This window comes from Leptopilina heterotoma, unplaced genomic scaffold, assembly GCF_015476425.1.
Source record: "Leptopilina heterotoma isolate Lh14 unplaced genomic scaffold, ASM1547642v1 Lhet_24, whole genome shotgun sequence".
Classification (NCBI taxonomy): Eukaryota; Metazoa; Arthropoda; class Insecta; order Hymenoptera; family Figitidae; genus Leptopilina; species Leptopilina heterotoma.
In genome coordinates, this window is record NW_025110956.1 from 1,454,848 (window position 1) to 1,473,658 (window position 18,811).

The window sequence follows — 18,811 nt, forward strand, 5'->3', positions numbered from 1 at the left end:
GCATATTTTAATATCATACTACACTTCTGCGTATGCGCAACGAAAGTACATTACTGCACATACGTAAATATCATACTATACAACTGTGCATGTATAACTACTAAATTGCACTACTGCGCATATTTTAACTACTAAATTGTACTACTGCGCATGTTTAACTAATAAATTACACTACTGCGCATGTGTAACTACTAAATTACAGTTCTGCGCATGTTTAACTACTAAATTATACTAATGCACATATTTATTTGTAATGCAAATGAACTTACCGTAAATAATACAAATCCTTCATCTCCTTTACGATAGAACTTAATAGTCTCGTTTTTCCAGACCCTGATGGTCCTATAAAGATGGTCACATTATCTCGAGTGTGATCATCTTGTATAACATCATTTATGGATGTGAAGACCTTGTCTAAAAGAAATTTGTTTAATATATAATTTTTCAAGTCAATAAGAAAATTATTTCATTAGTTTATTAAATGCTTGCGACATATATCTCACACGCTTGATCATATGTGCATTTATTGATATTTATTTAATTATTTACTTTTTTAAAATTGATAGCGATATAAATTTCGTTCACATAATATTTTCTAAAAGTAGGAAATCCGTACCTGCTTATTATGAAACGCAAATGACTAAACATTCAAAAATTCTCGAGGATATTTATAAAGAAGAAGTACTAGAATTCGATGTCAAAAGTTGTGCTACTAAACAAAAAAGCCTGTAATTTATGCCGATGCTGAAGAATTGCTAGACAGTATGATCACAAAACGAAAAATCATCGGGAATGTTAATGTTAAAGTAATGGCAGATGGAGGTCAAGGATTTTTCAAAGTTATCATGTCAGTGCTCTCAGACGATTATGGAAATCAAGAAAATGATACAAAAAGAAGACATTTATATCCGGAAGGAGGCACAACTGGACAAAAAAGTATGCTGACTACGTGTTAACAGATTAATTATCTTGTCCATAGTTCCTCAAATAGCAGAGACATACGACAATATTAAGATTTTATTTGATTTAACAAAGCTAAATAACATTCCATTCAAGTTTGCTTCGGATTTTAAGCTTTTGCTTATCGTTAACGGGCAGCAAACAGCATCAGCATCGTTTCCTTGTCCCTTCTGCTTCATACCATTAGCTAATTTACGAAATAAAGTGGAGGCTGAAGTAGCTTGCGATTGCAGTGTTAATCACGTTTCTTCTGATTTAAAAACTTATGGACATTTAAAGAAGGACTATGACAAGTTTTGTAGTTTGTGAGCTAATAAGAAGTTAGCAAAAAAATCCCATAGTACAGTAAATCCTCCATTGTTTATTGAAGACGATGATGTTTGCGTGATTCAGAAGTGCGTTATCCCCGAGCTGCATATTTTACAAGGTTTTGTGAATCACTTTTTTTGGAATGGACTTGTTAATTTGCTTGGTAAGGAAAAGGCATTGCTTTGGCCCTCTAAAATAAGGCGCGTGCCAAAAGAGTATCAAGGCGAAATTTTTTAGGTCAATGCATGCAGAAAACTATTGAAAGAGTCTGACAAACTAAATGATCCAGAAATTTATGGAAATCTTGCTTACAATTTCTGGATGGAGATGGTTTAGGTAACTGGTCAGAACAAAGTGGCGAATCGATACACCGAGTTTTTTTGGGTCCAATTTTGGAGTAAGTACAAAATTAACAAGATTGACCATAAATTGTATTCGAAGAAGTTGAAGCAGGCAGTGTGGAATTTTCACCTAAATACATTTGAGTTTTTTATAGTTTACTGTTCAAATATTGATTATTAATAAATACTTTTTAAACTTTTACTTAACTTTACTTTTTCTAACATCTGACAATAACCGTTTTTTCTGTTTACCTTTCACTCAATTAAATATATAAAACTCAAAATTATTCGTAACATTTTAATAAACAAAATTATTAATCAAAATATACATCTTTAATATATTTTTAATAAGAAATTTAAAAAAATCTTTAAAATTTTGTTGAGAAGGCGCATTTCGTCTGATTTAGAGCAAAAAGATTGAAAAACGGAAATGACGATATCTTGAGAAAAGGGGCTCTAGGATTTCGGTCGAAACGGATTTTTAAACTAGAAATAGTCACGAAAAAGATCCACATTGCACTTTTCATACCCATTTTTGCCATACCTGTGACTGCTTCTAGACCACCGTGGAATAGAGTCAGGTTATGAATTAAAAATATTAGAATTTAATTACTTAAATTAGTAGTAAAAGTAAAATATTAGAATATAACAAGTTGCTTGGAAATATTTATTTTAGAAAAAGAATTTGAAAATTTATTTCTGCTTACATTAACAGATACATTAGCATCACAAACATGAAAATTTTATGAAATTTCACGTAGTCTTAAAAATAAAAAGTTGCACAAATGGTATAAAATAACAAAATTTTTATTTAATTCTTTTTTGTGTTATTACTATGTTAGGTTGGTAACAGTGCTTTAGTAGCATGAAAGGTGGGAGGAACTATTCGAGAATCTGCTACCTCTCCTCTTTTCTCGCACTAGTGCGTCTAAAACGGCACTTTAGTCGAGTTTTTGAAATAAGGTGTTATAGAAAATATATTTATTGTAGATTGTTAAATTTTACAAAAAAATTTATATCATCGCCTATTTTTCGAAGCGTGACGAAATTAGACGTGCCCTGACTAATTTTCTTAATTTGCGCCTCACTAAACCTTACTGCATCCTGTTCCAAATTTTTACACAGGTAACCTTAAATTTTCATTAATTTTTGATAACTTTATTTTATTGTATTTTTAGATTTATTTAAAACAAAGTTATTATTTGAGAAAAATATAAGTTACACTAACATCGACTACTATTTACCAGAACAAGATTAAGATTAGAGACAAAAAACGATAATACTTACATCAGGTGTTCTTGGCATTGCTGTTCTCTTTTTAATACTGACTATTGATTTCAAGAACCTACTGTAACAGACAATAAAAATTATGGTTATTTAATATATAATATTAAAATAACAAATTTTCCAAACACAATTTTAATCAAAATGCCTGAAAATGGCTATACCACCGCTCGCTTATTGACAACACAATTTGACATTGAGTAGTAAAATTTGGTACACCTATGTATTTTCGAATTAAAATTACCCTAGAAATAAATCTTTTTTTCAATATAGAATATTTTTTACATGTTAAAAATTCTTAGAAAATAACAATTTTAGAAGTTATGAAAAAAATAAAATTACACTGAGAAAACTGGAGAGTCAAATTCAGAGGTTCAGTCTATGTAGACCGAAATTCTAGTTGGTAGAATCAATCATGTAGTATCAGTCTGTGAGTAATCAGAAAAGGTTGAACTGAGTCCCTGCCAAAATCACGTTAAAGCTTGAGTAGCTGTGCGGTTAGTGTATTCGACTTGTGTCCTCGGGGTCTAGGGTTCGATTCCCCGTGCATGCGATATTTTTCCGTCTTAGTTCTTAGTGTTTAGTGTAAAATTCTCAACAGAGTTACATCAAATAAAAATTTAAATAATTATAAACAATAATAATAATTTAGTAATTAATTTAAATAAATAAGATTGTCTAAATTAATAAAAAAAATAAGAAAAAATATTTTTTTAAACTTATTTCAATGAAAGCAATTTTGCTAATTATTTACATTTTTATTGTTACTCATAAAAGTTTATTTACTACAGAAATATTAATAAAAAGTATAAGTATTCAATAAATTACTCCCTATTTTTTAATATTCAAATATCAAATTCATATGAGCTTCTAAAGGTAAATTTTGTTTTAGAGAACGCGTTACAGTATTTACCAAATTTGTTAAATTTTACCTGCGAATCAGTAATTAGGCGGTGTTCTGCCAGTACTGCTATACTGTCAGTCAGTACTGGATCAGTACTATGCTGGTAGTATATTTCTACTTAGGTATAAGCATGCTGCAAGCTTTTGAGGCAAGTTTGCGGCAAGCTTAGTTGGCAAACTTGCTACAAGTTTGTATTGTAAGTTTGCCGTAAGCCTATTGCAAGCATGCTGCACAAGTATATATAATTTAATTGAATCAATTTTAATTTTTTCTGGAGATTTTCGTATAAATTTCAAAATATACACTCAGCAACATATGCAGATGACAAAGAAATTTACTGCTCAGACGTAAATGCCATAGAATTCAACTGCGCATCGTGTCAAGTTTCTTAATTTATCCGGCAGCTTGGAGCAAATTTGCCAAAGAAACTTGTCAAAAACTTGCCTTACAAGCTTACAGCAAGCTTATATCATAATCTTGTAGCAAGATTACAGTGCAAGCTTTCAGCAATAGGACATTTTTGCATACGCGGGTACTAATATGTAAAAATACATCACTAGGATTATTTACTGGTTAATAAAAGATTTTTTTTCTTACAAATTTTTTATGAAACTGAAGTTACCAACGTTGATTCAACGAAAAAATTAAAAAACGTCTTGAATTTAAAGTACGTAATTCTAAATAAATTATTGTTTCCCTGCCTTTGAAGAAAATTCTTTGTTTTGATAACTATTTATTTTAACCAGCTAAAAAATGCACGTTGAAGCGCGTATGTTGTTTCTCGTTCTTGCGTGAATATATAATTAACATTAATTGCTATCAATAATAAAAATAGGTGCACATGTGTAATCACAAAAAGTATTTCAAAAGTTTAAAAAACAGATAACTGTACAAAAATTCTAAGAAGATAAAAAATTTTTATTTTACCAAAATTTTTTGCCTGAATATGGATAGAAATTTTTTATGATTTAATTTATTTTTAGCAATTATTTGTCAAGTTAAATATATGAGGCATTCCATTTCAAAACGACCCCCTTCGTAAACAATTGCCAATGTAAGACAATTTTTAAATGAATACTTCTTCCATTCTGTAGAACCAAATTACTTTTTATATTAGTGATTTCGAGAGTAGAATTTCTGAACTTTCTGATAATAAAAAAATATATTTTTTTAATAATTTAATTTAAATAGAAAATTGAGTTTAAAAGTTAAACTTTAAAAAATCTCAAAACACGTTACCTCCGATTTTAATAAAATTCATATTAAACGAAAGCTTGAATATTCTTCTTTTTATTTATCAAACGACAATAATGGACATTTCAGTGGATTTTGAGAAAATAATTAAATTTCACAAACATTTCGAAGGTTATATTGAGAAAACCATTTATTAAGTATAGGGCGGCATTTGTTTTTCCCAATTTATGCATAATAACCTTCTAAATGTCTGTAAAATTTAGTTATTTTCTCAAAATCCACTGAAATGTCCATTATTATCGTTTGATAAATAAAAAGAAGAATATTCAAGCTTTCGTTTAATATGAATTTTATTAAAATCGGAGGTAACGTGTTTTGAGATTTTTCAAAGTTTAACTTTTAAACTCAATTTTCTATTTAAATTAAATTGTTAAAAAAATATTTTTTTTTATTATCAGAAAGTTTAGAAATTCTACTTTCGAAATCACTAATATAAAAAGTAATTTGGTTCTACAGAATGAAAGAAATATTCATTTAAAAATTGTCTTACATTGGCAATTGTTTACGAAGGGGGTCGTTTTGAAATGGAATGCCTCATATATTTTTATTACCTAATCGTTTTTGGGTTTTTTAGGGCCTACAGATACCTTGGATTCCGCACTCCAAGGTTATGTGGGGTTGTTATGATAAAACAAAAGAAAATATAACAAAAAAAAATAAATATATAAAATAGTAAATTTAATAAACTGGCGACCTACTTCCAGCCCGACCCACTAAAACCCGTAACCCTTCTTTTGGAGCCCTTTACCCTCCCTCGGAACTGTCGTAAGACTTTAGCCTTCGAGGGTGGAGCTCCAACTCTGTCGCTAATGCGACCTTCTTCTTCTCTCTGCGGTTTTCCTGCGTCAATAGTTAAAAAAAATTTCTTTTTTTTTGACTTTTTCAAAGTCTAAGCGGAATTTATAGCACAAAAATAATAAAAAAAAAATTTTCAAAGAAGTGTAAAAAGTCAAAGATAAAATTGTAAACGGATATAAAAAAGAGAAGAAAAAAAAGTAAACACGTATATAATGTTGAAAAGATAAAACTGTATAAAGACGAATAAAGAACAAACAAACAAATTAAAAGCTGTTTAAATCACGCCTTTTGGCGGCCGTCGAGATCCTTCCTCGACATAACCGAGGTTACGAAGTTCTCGACTTGCTCCTTTTAATACTTCTTATTTGCTTTTAGTTCTTGCGAGAGTCTTCTTCGCCTCCTCAAGGGCCGTCCTGAAGACCGCATCCTCCGCTGCCTGCAATATGGGTGGTTGTCACCTTATTGCCAAACTTTTCCTTGCATAAAAATCAACTTGAGCTCTTCTTACAGTTGGAGAATCTGTGACCGGCTTCACCGCACTTAAAGAACGCAGCTGATCTGACCACCTTCTGTCATTTCGCTCCAATATGACCGTATCCCAAGCATCTATGACACCGGACGACCATTACTCTTTTTTAAATTGGGCAACACATAAAATCAATTTTTACGTGTCCCAATTTCTCCAGCCTGTTCGCCTCATCCGGGTTGATGACTACAACCGCGAGCTTCATCCCTCGGCGGTTGGGTCCTAAGACCGTCACTCTTCTGTTTCCTGGCGTTCCCAGCGCCTCAGACAACACTTGTTGCACCTCAGCTTCTTGAGTAAGGCAATCCAAATCACGGATCTCGAGTGTAACTCTTCGATCCAACGACTGCACCTTACCCATGCTTCCAACCGCTTTGGTGACCTCAGCGGTGAAAGCGCCCTTGTCGGAGCCTCCTCTGATCTTAATCAGAAGGTCTCCCTTCTTTGTAGCTTTTGCTGCTACTATTCTCGTATGGCAGTCGTCCGGGTTGACCTCTTTGCGAAGGTTACCCAGAACGTCAGCATACGTTAATCCTTGACCGACTATTACTTAATCGTTTAAAAAAGGCCGAAAGTTAATAATTGAAAAATATTTGAATTATTCGAAAATAACAGAAAATTAAAGGTGTGCAAAAAGCCCAAGTCTTGAAGCTCGACCGAGAATTTTTGTTATTATATAATAATAATAATAATAATAATAATAATAATAATAATAATAATAATAATAAGCTGAAAGGACCTAATCGAGGAAGTCGATAAGGACCCATGGGGTCTGGCTTTTGAAATCGTTACTTAGAAATTAGCGACGAGGCAAAAGACCCCCGGCCTGGACAATCCCGATTGGGTCAGAAAGATAATAAATTCTTTGTTTCCTCCTGCAGAGCCATACCTTAAAAGGGACTAGAGTTTTTGCAAAGTCGAAGAGGAAGAACTCTTCACACTTAGTGAACTATAAAAAGCAGGCAAAAGATTGAAATCAGGCAAGGCGCCTGGAATCGATGGGATAAGTAACGAGATCCTAAAGTTGGTTATCGACACTTCACTCCAGATTCTGCTTCAATGCTTTAATCTTTGCCTTGAGAGAGGAGAGTTCTTCCGCGACTGGAAGCGACAGAGGTTAGTCCTCCTAAGGAAAGGTGAAAAACCTCTGGATAAGGTTTCATCGTACAGGCCTATATGCCTGTTGGATACGATGGGTAAACTCCTAGAGGATATGGTTCTGCAGAGAATGAAAAGCCACTTGACCGGAGAGAATAGTCTATCGGATCACCAATTTGGTTTCCGTAAAGACAAGTCCACAGTTAATGCCATTCAGGCAGTTGTGGACATAGCCAAAGCAGGAGAAAACAAATTGGGACCTGGAAAAAAGAAGAGCTTCTGCGCGTTGGTAGCAATTGAAATACGCAACGCGTTTAATTCCGCAAGATGGAAAGATCTCATCGAGTCGATGAAAAAGAATAACATGCCGCCCTACTTGTTGCGGATAATGGATAATTATCTTAGCGACAGGTGGGTTATATATGAGGGAGACACCTGCACTCTCAGGGAAGAGATGCAGTGTGGGGCTTCTCCAGGCTCGAGGGTGGGTCCATTTTGTATGGAATGTATCTTACGATGATTTTCTGCAAATGGATCTGACCGAAGGTGCGATGATCATCGGCTTTGCGGACGACGCGTTGTTCGTGTGCACTGTCGAAAGTGAGGAGGCTCTTGGGACATTGGTGAACGAATCTATGCGACTAGCAAAAAGCTGGCTGGATACCAGAGATCTTGAAATGGCCCTTGAAAAGACCGAGGCACTTCTGGTCACAGACAGACGTGGTTATGAGCTCCCACGAATCGTGATAGACGGATTCAAGGTCAAGTGGAGTAAGCAAATTAAATACCTTGTTGTGGAGTTGGATGGAAGGTTAAACTTCCACCACCACATGGCTACGGCGTCAAATAAGGCGATCGAGTGTGCGGCTAATCTTTCACGGCTAATGCCAAACGTAGGCGGACCCCGTGAACATATACGGAGACTGGTGGCGAGTGTCGCCCATGCTAAAATGTTTTATTCAGCACCAGCATGGGCCTTATTCCTAAGGAGTAAAAGATGTGTGACCATCTGTGAAAAGATACTGTCGGCGCAGAGATCGATAACAACGCGTATCATCTCTGCATATAAGACGGTATCTACGAGTGCTGTGCAGGTCCTTGCAAGTGTCCCGCCAGCAGATCTTTTGGCGAGGGAAAGGGAAGAAATGTTTCTCTTTTCTAAAAAAAGACGTTCCTTGGATGAGGAATTAAAACCAAGCAAGGGCCTGATCCGCAAAGAAGCGAGGCACAGGCTCATAGAAAGATGGCAAGAAAGATGTGATGGTGAGGAAAAAGGTCGATGGACTTATCGCCTTATCCCGGCACTCGCCACCTGGATAAATAGGAAACACGGACAGGTTTCATATTATATGACTCAGCCGCTCACAAATCACGGGTGTTTTAACTCGTACCTGTGTCGCTTTAAATTACTCGAGGACGAGGTGTGTGCATATTGCCAGTTCCCTGAGGACAACGCTGAGCACACCCTCTTCTCATGCAGAAAATGGGACTGAAGACAAAGTTTTAACATTTTTATCATTTATATGTATGGGTGATTCTCTTGAAAGGGACCCTTTTTTTGGTAAATTTCCAAAAAATCAAATTATTCTTTGTTTTACTTTTTTTTCATAAATGAGTTTAGAAGATGTTTAAAGATAAAAATATAAGTTGCGCAAAATTAATTTTCAGGAATAAGACCTCCAGAAGTAATAACCTCTCCTTTTATTATCATGTGTTCTAAAGGTTAAGTAGAAGTAATTATAACTTTTAAATTAATTATTTTGAAAAAAACTCGGTAAGAATATATTTTTTTATATTTGAATTTCACAGAATTTTTCTCAAAACAAATGTCAACCTATTAGTAAGACCCTTCACTAAACGTGAAGCTGAAATCTACCATATCGACCAAGTTTCAAATTCCAGAAACAGAACGATATTTAAATCAAGACGTCATCTACCGTCAAACAATAAGAATTGAAAAACAAATTTACGCTGTGAAAAAATGAGGAACTGACTCTGCTGGGGCTCGAAACCCAGGACCTATCAATTGCCGGTTGATTGTTCTTTCACTGAGCTACAGAGGTGTTTTTTTTAAATAATACACTGAAAAAAAATTTATTTCATTCAAATAATTCGAATTATTTGAAAAATAATAAATTGATTCAAATACTTTTTAGTTGGATCAAAAAAATATGTATATGATTCAAATAACTTGAATTATTTGAATCACACTTATTTGAACCAAATAAATCGTATTTGATTCAATTAAATAATTAATCGAATTGAATAAATGAATTTGTTTAATACAAATAATGAGTTGCCTGAAACTATTCTTTTATTTATTTCACTAAAAAAATTATTTGACACAATAAATTTATTTTATTGATTCTAATAAACTTAATTATTGAATCCGAATAGTTCGTTATTCAAAGCTAATACACTATTTTATCAAGACAAATAAAAAAATATTTCAATCACTTAAATAATTATTTGAAACGAAAATAATGAATTACTTGAAACTGTTCATTTATTTATTTCACTTAAATATTTCATTTATTCAATACAAATAAAAAATATTTAACCAAATTAATTTATTTTATCGATTCTAATTAACTAAATTATTTAATATACGAATAATCAATGAGTTAACATTAATACCCTATTTTATGAAGACAAATAAAAAATATTTCGACAAATAAATGTGTTATTTGGAAACAGAATATACGGCACTGGCATTGATATAGTAGATTAGCCCGAGTTCTCACCAAGTCTCAGTGGCCGAGCGGTTTAAATACGTGCGTTAAGAACTTCCGGTATGCGTATCTCTACTTACCTCGACATTGCCGCCTGCCACTGGAACAACCGAAGCACCAGGTCCTCTTTTGGGGTCAATAAAGGAGTATTCTACAACTGTGGTCTCATTACTCTCTCGCCCTGGGTGAGAGTATCTTACAACGTGTCCTTTCAGGACGGAAATTACCTACAATCTGCCCTTTTCAGGCAACCAAAATTTTTACGTAAAAATTACAAAGATAACTTGTCCTTTTCAGGATTAGTTTTCTTTATTTCAAACGTTGGAATATTTTGTGGCTTGTGACAGCTCGTGACAACCGGCTCTAGGGGACAGTGCTCAGAACCTTGCTCAGGTTCGAGTGCCCGATACCTAAGGTAGAACGGGTCTTCGGAAACGCGAACCCTGCTTGGGTTCTTTTTCTCGAACGACACCGATCGACACTGTGCACGGTGACTGCTCATGTTAGCCAGGTTCGACTGCGTCAAGAGACGCCGTCCAGGAAAGGCAGCTCGCGCGCGTGCCCATGCCCATCGTAGGATCCTCCGGGAACATAACGCCGAACTCGAGGCGTACTTTGCTAACGACCCGGAGCACCCTCAGCCACCGTCATCGTCGTATAGGTTTTTTGTGGAGTTGGTCCGTGGACACCCTCTGACTAGGGATCCCCGTCGCAGGTCGGAACGTGAACAACATCGTGGCGCACTGACGTTGCCGGCACCAAGATACACATCGGTTCGTGCCTCGTCCACCACGGCAGCCGTTGCGCCTCCTACTAGTGGACAGCGTCCGAGCTCCTCCGAGCCTCTCTCCAGGCCAACTCTTGCTTTACCCCGGGAAGTGGCACCGGTACTGCCAACTAGCCGTCGACAAGAGCAGCAATTCCAAAACCTTTTCGGTCTCAGCCCCAAAAAAGGTGAAGCCCTGTTGGCGACTCCTTCACGTCTCGCATCTGCCCCGGCTCCGTTCTCACCCGATACGCTCTTTATCCCCGTAGGCGTCTCACCCCGAGGCCTTTTCGCCGGATAAACGCTCACCACATGCGACGTTGGCGACCACTTCGCGCAGGCGTCTACGTTTCGAGCCCTACTAGCTCCTAACTGCTCTCAATCGGCCCTTTTCAGGGCCACCAAAGATTTTATCGTACGAATAATTTTCTTATTTACTCTCTCAACGAACTACTTCGCCTCGCCTTTGAGCTCGTCACTACCCTCGACACAGTGACCGGTATCATCTTTATGGAAATGGTGAACTAACGTATCGAATTTGGTTACTAAACTTTGCATAACTGAGAGCATGAGAAAACAACTAACTATCATTCAAAACAAAATGTTCACTTTCGTATGGTGCTGTCAATGCGTTCCTAGTACAGTCTGCTCATTTCCCTTTCCACATGTTGAAGTTCCAATCGCTGACATGGGACATCCGTGCGGTTGATATACTCAAACAGTTTATTTTTTGCGACGCGTTAAAAATGCTGTTTTACAGGTCATTTTAATTAGTTATTTTACTAATTGCCTTTTATTGCTCACAGTAAAAAATGATTTCATTGGACACTTTGACACTCTAATTTTCCATTTTTGTAGAAAACATTCATCCGGATCAACTAGCTATAATGATGGTGTACAGCTTGCCTCAAAGCTTCGAAAATTTTAGAATTGCCATTGAGACTCGGGATCAATTGCCTGCACCCGACAATCTACGCTTAAAAATTATCGAAGAATACGAGGCAAGGAAAGCTACAGCATCGAGTTCGGTCCACGATGCAATGTATGCCAAGAAGAAATTCATGAACGAGAAGAAGCCGAAAAACAATTTTGTGAATAAAGGTGATCGCGATTCGGACGATAATAACCAAAACAAAATGCGTTTTATTAAGTGTTACAAGTGTCATCAAAAGGGACATAAGGCCTCTGAATGTAAATCCCAAAAGGGGAAAGACAAATCTTCGTTCGTATCTCTTTTATCAACCGAAGTGAAACAAGATCAGTGTCAAGTTATGCACAATAGTTTCGTGGACTCATGGTGCCTCGATAGTGGATGTTCATCCCACATTTGTAGTGATAAAAGTTTATTTACGAAAATCGAGAACAGTGAAGTGAGTAAATTAAAACTTGCGAGTGATGCAACAGCTGACATTGTGTGTAGAGGTATTGCTCAAATCGAGACAATTGTAAACGATAAACAATGTGAAGTGACTTTACATGATACTCTACATGTTTCTGAGATGCGTATGAATCTACTGTCTGTATCGAAAATAACCGATAAAGGATACAGTGTACTTTTCGACGAGGGAAAAGCCGCTATCATCGACAAGCAAGGAGAAACAAAGTTAATCGCGAAAAGAAAAGATAACCTCTACTGTTTTGAACACAAATCTTTTGACAGTTGTCAACAAATAACGACTGAGAGCAGTGGAGAAGTTAAGTCGTCGACGATTTTGGTTTAAATTTGGCATGAACGAATGGCCCATCTCAACTTTGGCGATCTATTGTGTGCTGTGAAAAAGGGATTCATCCGTGGGATTAATATTAATCAGGACAGTGATCATAAAGCCTGTCAAAATTGTCTTCAAGGGAAAATGACGAGGTTACCATTTCCAAAGGAGTCGCATCACGTCATGAAGAAATTGGAGCTGATACACACGGACCTGTGCGGACCAATGAGAGTTACTTCGAATGGTGGTGCCAAGTACTTTCTAACGGCTGAAGGAATACAACATCGACTAACTACAACGTATACGCCGGAACAAAACGGTGTAGCGGAAAGGAAGAACCGCACCTTGGTGGAAGCAACACGATGTCTCCTTTTGCAGTCCGGTTTAGCATCTTCTTTCTGGGCAGAAGCGATGTCTACTGCTAATTTTATACGAAATCGTTCTCCCACGAAGAAACTTGATGGTCGAACACCCCATGAATTCTTTTTCGAGAAAATTCCAGCAGTTGGTTACTTTAGACAATTCGGTTGTAAAGTGTTTTGTTTAGATAAATCACCGGTCAAAGGGAAGTTTGATGCCCGTTCAAAGGAGGGTATCTTTGTCGGATATTCAGAAGTTACAACAGGCTTCCGAATCTGGTTACCTCACTCAAGAAAAATCAAAATCACTAGAGAAGTGAGATTTCTTAAAAACATCTTCCAGAAATCAAAAGCAGTATTCGAGGAATTCATCGATGATACCATGTGGGATGGCAGATTAGAAAATCACGACGAGAAGATTGTAAATATTGATATCGAATTAACATCTGAAAATCACAGAAGAGACGTGGATCTTCAACAGGAACTTCATGATAATCCAGTGGAAGCGGCAGAAGGTGTATAATTGGTTTATAATAAAATATATCTTTTATGTAATCAAGGTGATCTTAAATTATTGATCCTGGTATCCCCGAATTCTAACAATTTAATATTGAAAAAATCTATATTCTGGGCCACGTCAGGGCCCAATAGGGGCCATAAATCGGGCATCCCTATTTGGGCCAGGTCGGGCCGTGTGTTTCATTCTGATCTGGCCCCTAACCATCGCGGCCCTACTTCACCAGATCAGGACCAGAAAAGGACCATATCAAAATTTCTACACGAGATAAGGCAACGAGAAGAGGCATGTATAGCGAGCTTGCATATGTGACCGTAACATAAGGAGTCAGTGGATGCCATACATTTAATTATTTCTCAAATGGAATTATATTTTGCTTTTTAAATTATAAAATATGTGTACTGTATAAATTTTAAAACAGAAATAGAGCATTAATATTGGTTATAAATTTGTGAGCAATTTATATACAATATAATGTAATATGAAAAAAAATACGCATTCGACAAAATTCTGTCTAAACTTCTGTAGCGATAATAAGATATTAATAAAGAAATAGCTGTTAGGTACTTTGTGCGTAACATTAACAAAATAAATTGTTTAAACAATGTTTAAATAATTAATTTTTAGTTTTTCTTTTATACTTGAATACTTTACTTATAAAAAATTGCACAATTCAGAAAAAATTGAAATTTTTAACCCTAAGTACAGTTTATGCCAAAATAATAACTTTCTATTGTATAACAATGTTTAACTAAATAATTTTGCTTCCTTATAATTAATTTTTAGTTTTTCTTTTATACTTGAATACTTTACTTATAAAAAATTGCACAATTCAGAAAAAATAGAAATTTTTAACCCTAAGTACAGTTTATGACAAAATAATAACTTTCTATTGTATAACAATGTTTAACTAAATAATTTTGCTTCCTCATAAGGAAGCTTTGTATTCGTGACGATTTTCAATTTTTCAAAACAAGGTTATATGGACTCATTTTCATCTAGGATATATAAATATTAAATTCTGAGCAAATGTCCAGATGTATGTGTGTGTGTGTATGTCACAAAAAATTGTGTACAAATTATCTTAAACAAATTTTCATGGATAGCTCTGAAATTTTGCAGGTTTATTGCAGTCATTAATACCTAAAATCTTTTACAAGGATTTTTAAATTTATTCACAAAATTTTTTTTATACAATTTTTTCAAAATTTGAAAAAATAATTTTTTGTATTTTTTGAAATAACTTTTTTATTTCTTAATATTTTTATTAATTATTCTCAAAATTACATTTCTGACAAGAAAACGAATCGATTGATATATACAAAGTGTACATTTCATTAAATTTTATCAAATTAATCGATATTTTTCTTTTTCACAAAAAATTCAAATTATGTGTTTTTTGAAATATTACCTTAACATATTAAAATAATTATTTTATTATAAAAAATTGAGCAATTGGTTTATATTATATTGAGGAAGCGAAATGTTTATGAAATGAACAACTTGTTTTATTTTTAATGAATCAAACATTATTTTAATAGGTTTTTTCAAATAATTTTCTTAATCATTAAAACTAAAAAAAATATATTTTACGATTTTATGATTCTTTTAATACTTATTGTTATTCAAAAAATGTTTAAAAACTAAAATTTAAAAATAAGGCTCGAGAGATCGATAGAAAATTTAATTACGAAGATTTAGAAAAAGAAAAAGCGTTTTGGTAAAGAATTGTGACCTGTAGAGTGATATGAAACGAAACTTGCGCCTCCATAAGTGAATGCATGCACAATAGGGTGTCCGTAAAAATTCGACTTTCGAATTTTGTTTACGCCACCCCCCAGTTTGGTTCCAATAAAATAAAAAAAAATGTTCCCAAAATTTGAAGCCGATTGATTAATATTAACACGTGCCAGTAATAGATCGCAATTTCCCATTGAAAATACATGGGAAAAATGGACTATTTAAAAAAAATTCATAACTTTTTTAATTTTTATGCAAAAAATTCTCCAGGTCACATTTGTCTTCATTTTTAGCTGCACTATAAGATAGCACTTCGAAAAAAATTCAATTTTCAAAATAGCGGACTTTTACAATGGGTTATAAAAATGCACCATAATGTATTAGTGGTTTTATCACATAAATGTTGTCGGAAAATTAAAACATTTTCTTAATCGGGGGGGTTTCCGATCATTCGTCATGAATTTCATATCAGAAATAAATTTTTCAAATTTTTTATCCAAAATGGCGGATTCAAAATTTTGATTTTCCACATTTTTGAAAAAAAATTCTAAAACAACGTCAAGGGCGATTTTTGGAATCGCTATTTACGAATCTAATGTCAAAAATTTATTTTCAAAATTATCCGATCCAATATGGCGGATTCAAAATTTTTTTTTATACATTCCTTAAATAATCAATTTTAAGAGCGGAGGAAAATAATAAAAAATAAGATAATAATAATAATAATAAAGAAAATAATAAATAAATAACAAATAAATATTTAAATAATAATAATAAAATAAAAGAAATAAAAATAAATAAATAAAATAAATTTACATCGTGGATGTAAAGTATATGGAATAATTGTATATTATGGACTCAACCTTGTACTGTGCCATAATTATACAAATGTGCGCATTAAATATGCGCATGGCGTCTTAATACTAGCAATAACACACATGGCTAACATAACCTTATTTTTAACAAATTAAATGGAGTTATTTCTAAATAAAAGTTAAATTTCTAAAAAAGAGTTCCCAAAATATCCCAATAATTGTTTCTTGTAACTATTAATCTATCAATTAATATTCAGACTATTTACTTCAAAAATGTAGAAAATAAAAAATTTGAATCCGCCATATTGGATCGGGTAATTTTAAAAATAAATTTTTGACATTAGATTCGTAAATAGCGATTCCAAAAATCGCCCTTGACGTTGTTTTATAAATTTTTTTCAAAAATGTGGAAAATCAAAATTTTGAATCCGCCATTTTGGATAAAAAAATTTGAAAAATTTATTTCTGATATCAGATTCATGACGAATGATCGGAAATACCCCCGATTAAAAAAATTTTTTGAATTTCCGACAACATTTATGTGATAAAAACACTGATACATTGTGGTGCATTCTTATGACCCATTTTAAAAGTCCGACATTTTGAAAATTTTTGAAAATTGAATTTTTTTCGAAGTGCTATCTTATAGTGCAGCTAAAAATGAAGACAAATGTGACCTGGAAAATTTTTTGCATAAAAATTAAAAAAGTTATGAGCATTGTGAAACTCCACCTCTTAATCCCATTTCATTAAAAAGCAACATTTCCACATCTGTCAACAAATCTTCTAACTCTGACATCTTTACAACATTGTAATTTATATCGTTTCTCACAGATCCGATTACATGATAGATGTCGTTTACTTTAAATTCAACAACTTTGTTTACAGTATTCAAGTTTACTGCATCACTGTTGCTCTCAGCATTAGCTACGTTGCAAAGTTTCTTATTTTCAATATTAAAAACTCCTTCACCAGTCAACTTGAAACCAAGTCTTGGTGGACCTCGATTTGAAGTTTATGTGCTTTTAAACTGACGTCCGAATATATCGATACTCTCAATGAAAATGATAAAATTTTCTACAACTGTTAATTAATAAACAATTCCAGCTTCTCTGAACTCTTCAATAATTGATATAATCTCATTATTATGACTGGGATTTCCAGCTGCTTGAGATGCCAAGAGCAATCTTAAACGAACAAACAATTCATTAGGATCATCCTAAAAAAACATAATCAATTTTTGTATCTTCTTGTTGAGCCATATATTCTGGAATTAAACCTTCACCAGAATGTACTGCTATATAGTTTATATATTTTTAACTCTTTTTATCTCTAACAGCGCCATCTGCTTTGTAATATTTTTATTTAAGGGTAAGAATTCCTGAAGTGGCCCCCAATTTTATGGCAGTAAACTGCCATAAAAATTCTTTTTATGGTAGTTGTCCAGAACTGCCTTAAAAAGTGCTACTTTATTTGCTCAAAACAGGTCCCAAAAAGACACTTTTTCATGTCTACGGCGGAAAAAATAAATTTCCCATGTATCTTACGGACACCCTAATGCACAAGTCCCGGCACGCCGCGCTGGACACTTTATTTTTTTTCTCGTAAAGTTATTGTCCCCTAATTAAACAAATTTAAAGATACTTACTCGATGGATGACGTCACCATGACACTTTTAATATTGTTTTTTATACAAAAGTATACCGTTGTCGGTAACTTTTTAATAAGATACGTCACAAAATGTGGCACAGTCAGTTCCCCCGACATTTTTGGAGCCGTCAAAAGTTTGGAGACGTTGACTAACATGTTTCTCACTCTTGCAGATGTTTCATGCACATCGTGACTTTCGTCTCCAGGGAAATCGATAAAATACGATTTCGAATTATCCTTCTGCATTTCGATTACTATTAAACTTCGAGACGAATGGTTGTTGTTTTTCGTCTTCTGCGTACTTCGATTTTGCAAAATATTTATGAGCACATCCGTTGTTGATAATTCCGTCTTTTTGAATGAATTTTGTATGTGCTTATCTTTGATTTTTATTGGGAAATTGGAAACCTTGTCATTATTTTCTAAATAGAATTTGACTAGGTCTTTTGGTTTACTTCCCATTTCCATTACTCTATAAAAACAAATAAAAAAAACATATAATTTACAAATATATAATTTACTTACTCTCCCTGCAATCGGAGGGTTCAAGACTCCAAAGTGCATACATCAACGAGACGCATGCTTATTCCCGAAATCTTTTTTGACCGAATAGGTATTTAATATAAAACTACTTAACTTAAAATTTACATAATATGCACATTACTTGACATAAATTTCATAGCACACAAAAACCATTAAACATAAATATCATTTCTCATAGAATTCATTAAACAGAAAAATTATGTTACATAAAACTCAGATAACTTAATTCTTATTTGACATGAAAATTATGTACCATAAATTTCTATTGATATAAAAATCATTTAACATAAATTTCTTTTGACATAAAATTCATTTAACGTAAATTTTATTTGTTATAAAATTCATTTGACATCAATTTCATTTGGCATAAATGTCATTTAACGTAATTCTCATTTGACATAAATATCATTAGACATGAAATTAGCTTGACATAAATTTCATTTGACGTGAATATCATTTAACGTAATTATTATTTAACGTAAAATTAAATTTATATAAATTTCATT

At 33.6% G+C, this 18,811-nt stretch overlaps 1 protein-coding gene across 1 annotated transcript; it reads right to left on the minus strand.

Moving 5' to 3' along the window:
- Positions 1-317: 317 nt before the first annotated feature.
- On the minus strand, positions 318-18,094 carry LOC122502980. The gene is made up of 3 exons (XM_043613354.1): positions 17,761-18,094; positions 2,898-2,958; positions 318-414 (listed from the first exon to the last, which is right to left on the minus strand). Exons 1-3 carry the CDS (start codon positions 18,006-18,008, stop codon positions 394-396), a joined length of 330 nt encoding a protein of 109 aa, XP_043469289.1. The 5' UTR covers positions 18,009-18,094; the 3' UTR covers positions 318-393.
- Between the last annotated feature and the right edge of the window lie 717 nt (positions 18,095-18,811).